At 34.2% G+C, this 6,550-nt stretch overlaps 2 protein-coding genes across 3 annotated transcripts; one reads left to right on the plus strand and one right to left on the minus strand.

Moving 5' to 3' along the window:
• Positions 1-751: 751 nt before the first annotated feature.
• On the plus strand, positions 752-2,482 carry LOC114184809 (probable calcium-binding protein CML22). Of its 2 annotated transcripts, none has more exons than XM_028072117.1 (5): positions 752-983; positions 1,315-1,527; positions 1,625-1,824; positions 1,925-2,099; positions 2,222-2,482. In XM_028072117.1, the coding sequence occupies exons 2-5, from the start codon at positions 1,332-1,334 to the stop codon at positions 2,311-2,313; spliced, it is 663 nt and encodes a 220-aa protein (XP_027927918.1). In that variant the 5' UTR covers positions 752-983; positions 1,315-1,331; the 3' UTR covers positions 2,314-2,482. The 2 variants fall into 2 exon arrangements, with proteins under 2 accessions (XP_027927918.1, XP_027927919.1); XM_028072118.1 differs by having other exon boundaries at positions 764-983; positions 1,318-1,527.
• Positions 2,483-2,487: 5 nt separating this feature from the next.
• Positions 2,488-6,299, minus strand: LOC114184452 (receptor like protein kinase S.2-like). The gene is made up of 2 exons (XM_028071761.1): positions 6,290-6,299; positions 2,488-5,374 (listed from the first exon to the last, which is right to left on the minus strand). The coding sequence occupies exons 1-2, from the start codon at positions 6,297-6,299 to the stop codon at positions 2,622-2,624; spliced, it is 2,763 nt and encodes a 920-aa protein (XP_027927562.1). The 3' UTR covers positions 2,488-2,621.
• Between the last annotated feature and the right edge of the window lie 251 nt (positions 6,300-6,550).

Consider the following 6,550-nt stretch of genomic DNA (forward strand, 5'->3'; position numbering starts at 1 on the left):
CAACATAGAATTGTGAAAAATGTTGGACACAGTTTCGGCAATATTATTTACTGAAGAAAATTGTAAAACATGCTATCTTTGCTACAAAGAGAAACCAGGAACAGCTGCGGCTACCTGGTCATGTTCTATTTCTCCATCTTGGACTAATGGGAGCTCCCAAAAAAAGTCAGGCAAAATCATATAGTTAAATATGTTTTTATTTTTTAAATTTGAACCTAAATCTAAAGTTTATTTATGTTTGAGACTTGATATATTTTGATCCCAACTTTAAAAATAAATATATATAATTTTATTAATTCAAATGTGTTAATTCTTTTTACATATTAAATGATTTTTTTTAGATTGATATTTGAATTAGAATGTTTTAAAATATTACTATATTCATTTATTTTAAAATTTTAAAATTAAAAATTAAATTATATCAAAATTTTAAAAACGAATCTTAATTTCATATTTAAATTTAAAGTTAAAAATATATTTAACTATAAAATAAAATTAATATAATTATATTCATTTATTTTAAAATTTAAAATTAAATTATATCAAAATTTTAAAAACAAATCTTAATTTCATATTTAAATCTACGACTAAAAATATATTTAAACGTAAAATAAAGTTTTTACTTCCAATCTTATTTAAGCCGTGCTTGAATTGTCCTTTTTCTTTGGGGTTTTGTTTATTAGAAACACCACCTAACAATAGTAAATAAGCATAATCTGGAATTTTTAAAGTCAATGGAACATATTCCTTAAGTACCCCTTTGGAACTTAGATACTTGGAGAGGGCCTAGCACTCAGAAAAGATGGCATCTCTCCCCCCATTTGGAATCCACTAAACTTTTCTTTTTCTTTCCTTATAAATTTTGAGATGCTTCTCTATTCTTCAAAATTTTGCATATTTAGAAATTGCTTCCTTTTGATCCTTTGGTTCTCCTAAAACTACCTCATTTGCCTGTCACAAGCCAAGCACCAGGAAATTGGCAGGTATGTTTCGTTTTGCTTGTCCTATTCCTTTCTCTTGTTTAATCTATTTCATATCTTGTTAGGCATTGGACAACATTTGGAATTTCTACTTTACCAAAACAGCACATGACAAAATGATTTCAAAAATTGCAAGAATTGAGAATTTCTTGTGTACCTTGCACATGCATATTGATGACAGTTTTAAGAAAAACTAATAATAATTCGTTTACTTCTGATATTTATCAAGTGAAACGTATCAAAGACACTATTGTTAGATTCATACAATTTAATTCCTTTTTTGTTTCCTTATACTCATTTCAAGGATTGAACTCTTACCTTTTGCTGTCTTCAGAAGTCTTTGCCAAGAAAATGGGAGTAATAATGTCATGTATTGGCAAGTCAAGCAAGAATATGTGCTTGGATGACAAGATTGAAAGGAAAATAGTTGAAATGAGAAGATATAAATTTGCACAGAGCAAGTTGAAATCAGTTGATAGTATAGTTATGATGTTCCCAATGTTTAAGGAGAGGCTGAAAACGCTAAGAGGAATGTTTGAACAGTATGGTAAGTTTCAATAACAGTCCCAACATTCGGTTTTGAATGAGCTCCAGCTCTTCAATTTTGGTAGAAAAGTAAGTGTTTTATGTTGTATCTTTCACAGATGAGGATTCTAATGGGTCTATAGAACCCAATGAGCTAAAGAAGTTCTTAGAACATCTAGAACTTCACCTTAAAGAGCAGGAGATTGAGAATCTTTTTGAGTACTGTGATATTGATGGAAGCAAGGGCATACAGTTCAATGAGTTCATAGTTCTTCTATGCCTCATTCATCTACTAGCCGAACCTTCATCCTCTGTTAATGTACTCATTGGAAACTTAATTTTATGCTTTATTGATCTTGAAATTGGTATATCTGATAAAACTATGCAATGACTTCATCATGATTAAATTTTTCTTTCAGTCATCTAAAGCAGGGTTAGAACAGTTTGGAGAAATTTTCAATTCCATAGTTGAGGCCTTTGTGTTTTTTGATCAAAATGGTGATGGGAAGCTTAACAAAAAGGACATGGTCAGAACACTGAATGAGACCAATCCTCGTGAAAGATCCCCTGCGCGCATCTCTAAACACCGATTTCGTATTATTTACTTCACTTCAATTCTATAGCATAATCTGTTTTGATCTTTACTTTCTCCTTTCTCCTTTCTCATTTCTATGTTACCTTTCTGATTTTCCTCTCTGGTTTTTTCTTCCTTGCAGAAGAAATGGACTGGGACAAGAATGGCCAGGTCACGTTCAGGGAGTTCCTATTTGGTTTCATTAACTGGGTTGGGATTGAAGCAGATGAATAGAGAGAAGAGTTTGAAGTTAGATTGTGCTAAATGTGTGTGAGCTTGATTTGTCTCCATGTTGTTAAGACTGTGCTGGAGAAATTTATACACTTTGCTTGTGGAATTGAAAACTATAAAATTGAAGTATGAATAGAAACACATGATTTTTTGCGATGCTTCTGCATAAAAATACACTGATACATGAAGCTTCTTTTATATAATATACAACCTAGTATAGATATTAAGTAGACAAAAACAAGATAGAGCCTTTTCTATATTACAAAAATTTCAGTTCCCATTAGGTAACTTCAATGTCCTTCTGCAATTTCTTACTGTATTCCTAGAGCTTGGATTCTCTTAACCATTGACAAAGAACAGTAATTTATCTGTCTCCATTCTTCACTGCTCTCCTTGCTATTCTGGACAAGTAATTTGTCATTGCCATCAAGGATGCTTACTATTTGTCTCATGCTTGGTCTTAACTGCGGGTTGCAACTTGTGCAAGCAATTCCTAATCTTACTAATCTCATCAATTCTTGGTCATTGTATTCTCCATTGAGTCTAATGTCAGCTAATTCCTTCAATGGTCTTTTTCTCATCTCAAACTCATGAACCTTCTTCACCAAAAGTACCTCTGGTTGCCTGAAATCCACTGCCATCTGTCCACTCACAACTTCAAGCACCACCACACCAAAACTATAAACATCAGCTTCGGTGGTTGCTTCACCTGATTCCACGTATTCTGGTGACATGTAGCCGAAAATCCCACGAACCGATTTTCTAGTGTCAGCAACCACATGATGACCATGCTCATTCCTTGACAAAAATTCTGCTAGAGCGAAAGAGCTGAGTCTTGGATTCATATCTTGCTCAAGAATGACAGCAGAAGAAGTAATGTTTCTGTGGATCACTTGTTCATCCCATTCCTCGTGTAGATAGAGTACTGCAGAGGCCAGTGCTTTCACTATGTTGTACCTGTGATGCCATTGGAGGAAAGAAGCTCCACTTCGAGTTCCATTGTTATGATGCATAAGAAGTTGGCTGAGAATTCTACTTGCCGAGTAATCATAAATAACAAGCATCTCTCCTTGCTCAGTGCACCATCCACGAAGTTGAACCAAATTCCTGTGGCGAAGCCTTCCCAGATTCCGGAGTTCGTTGGAGAATCTATCACGCAGTGCAGGACATGTCTTCATTCCAAGGCGTTTCACCAAAACATGGCATTTGTCATCAAGGATGCCATGGTAAGCAGTTCCAAAGTCTAGCTCAGCGACCCTTCTTGAATCAGAGAAGTTATCTGTAGCAGAAACAATCTCCTTGTATGATATTTCTCTTGGAGTTTCTACCACAGGAAATGGTCGCTGGTGGTGCATGCTCTTAGAAGAGACGATTTCACTGTTTTTGTACTCAGCGGTTACATACACAGTTTGACCTGCTGCTGTGACATAGTTTGAGGTATTGTTGGTGGTTATGCTTGCATTATCTGTGGTGGAGCTAGTGCCGCTTGTGCTGCTTGGACTGTGACTAGTATCAGATGGGGAAGACAAAGAGATGTATAAAGGGTGGGAGAGAAAAGAAGGGAGTGGTGGTAGTTTAAAAGAAAAATCAGAAAGAGCTTCCACTACCCATTTCATGCTTGGCCTCAATTGTGGGTCATGGAGTGTGCAGAGAAGGCCTGTGTGAATGAAATGCTGCATCTCTGAGAGGATGAAGGATCCATCTGGTAGCCTTGTATCAGCTGCTTCCAGAAGCTTTCCTTCATCAGAAAGCCTTCTAACCCAGTCAAGCAGAATCATTTGTTCATCTGTCTGTGTGAGATCAATTGCTCTTCTTCCAGAAGCCACCTCAAGCACAACAATCCCAAAACTGAAGACATCAAATTTGGAGGTAGCATTGCTTGGTTTCTGCAAGCTTTCAGGAGGAAGGTACCCAATTGTGCCCCCTACTCTTGATGTTTCTCCCAATCTGAAATGGTCACTTCTGATTGATGTTGTTTTCCTGTTCTTATACTTATACTCATACTCAAGCTCATGCTCTAGCCACCTTGCCATGCCAAAGTCACCCAACCGAGCATTGTAATGGGAATCAAGCATCACGTTGCTGGTCTTAACATCCCTATGAATGATCTGAGTCTCTAGTTGCTCATGGAGATAATACAATGCAGCTGCCAAACCTTTCACAATCTTCACTCTTTGTCCCCATTGAAGAGGCTTGCCCTTCAAGTTCTCATGCCTGCGAAACAGAACACGGTCAAGGCTTCGGTTTGGCATGTAGTCATAAACAAGATGCAACTGATCTTCATTGACACACCAACCCCTCAGCCTCACAAGATTCTTGTGGCGAAGATCAGCGACGGCTGTTAACTCTGCTGCAAAACTTTTCTCAAACTGCTTCCCTTTCCCTGCCAAACAGCACTTCACAGCAACCACGGTTCCATCACTCGGCAAAACGGCCTTGTACACTCTGCCAAACCCTCCACTCCCCAAAACTTGGTCTTCACTGAAACCATTAGACCCTATGAACAGCTCTGCATAGCTGAAAATTCTGGGGTTGTCCCTCCCAATGTTAACAGAAACTTGCACACCATCCATATCGTGAAACAACACACCACAGTCGTGCTTCTCTTTGTGCTCTCCCTTTTGGCAAATTCTCCACCACCCTGAGTCATAAAACTTGCCCAAAACATCTCGAAGAGAAGCAAGAACTTGCCCCCCACATGCCCTGTGAGGGTGTTTGGCCTCAACAACTTGTTTCTTTGGTGTTTGGAAGGGTTCTTGTTGCAGTCCCTTTTCAAGTGGCACCACCATTTCACCAGAATTTGGTGGTAAAACGATGCATAGGCGATTCAGCTTCATGGCTGAGATTTTGGTGAATGGTTTGTGAGAGAAAAAAGGTATTTGAACATGAATATTTGAACTTGGTATTGAAGTTGATATTGAGGAGATTATCTGGTATTTGATAATGACATTTAATTGTTGTTGGGTTGTCGCTATGTTTTTCAACGCGTTTAGTTTGAATAAGTTGAATTTTATCCGGCTTATCGCCAATTTGGAACCTACCTCCAAAGCCTTGTCAATGTTTCCTAGAGACAATTATTTGTATTTTAGAAAATTATATCTCGAAAACTCGTGACCATTTTATAATCACTGAAATACAATTTTTTAATAGAAAACAAAATATAAATAAAGAGAAAAAAATATAATTATTTTTTTCAATTAAAAAGTTATAATTCTATAATAGTTTTGAGTCTCAATAGATCACTATCCTTTTGATCGGAAATGATTTGTAATAATTCAATAAGTGGTTTTAGGTTTCATATTTTGGAGTTAGATGTTCTTCGCAGCACATCTAGAAAGGAATGGAAGATTATACGAGTCACGGTCAAGTTTCAATATACGTCCCTAACTTTTACTTTTATAAAAATAGGTAGTAAATTTTGACTTAAATGAATATAACTTAATATCTAAATGAACTTTTTAGATCATCATTTACTTTTGATTATATTCATGTTAAATTTTTATTTGTTTTCTTTTTAACAAAGTCATCGCCAAACTTACTTTTTAGATTAAAATATATATTTTGTCACCATTTTTTTTAATTAAGTTTCAATTTTTATTAATTTTGTTCTATTTTTTTTCTAAAGCAATTTAAATAGTAAGTTTTTTTTTTCAATTTTTTTAAAATTATTTGAAAATTTTACTTTTTTATTTTAATTTATTTTAGACTTTTAAAAAATGTCTATGTGTTAACATAATCTTATACCATATGTTAGATTTAATCTAGTCTATTTTTTTTTTTAAGAATGGAACAATTTTGTTCCTCAGAACTAAATTGAACAAAAATAATGAATACAAAAATAAAAATAAATATAAAACATTGATTCTGTAATACACACTTTGATTGACATGTACATTTCTTCAAAACTAAAAAAATGTAAAAGAAATTAAAAAAATAATTTTAATTTTTTTAAATTAAAAAAGAAACAAAAAAAACTCACCTGTGACCATCATTTTACTAATTATTTAAATGGTGTTACTAACAAGAATTAAATCAAATAAAATTGACAAAAAAATTGACCTGATTGATTAAGTAAAAAAATAATATTAACACTCAATTTACATAACTAAATGAAAATATATACTAAATATATATTATCATACTTTTTATATGTATCTTTTAATTATGATTATACATTTAAAGTGGATTAGTTCGATTCAGTTTTTTTATAGAAGTTTAATCAAAATATTCATTTATTTCA

Source organism: Vigna unguiculata, chromosome 5 (assembly GCF_004118075.2).
Source record: "Vigna unguiculata cultivar IT97K-499-35 chromosome 5, ASM411807v1, whole genome shotgun sequence".
Taxonomy (NCBI): domain Eukaryota; kingdom Viridiplantae; phylum Streptophyta; class Magnoliopsida; order Fabales; family Fabaceae; genus Vigna; species Vigna unguiculata.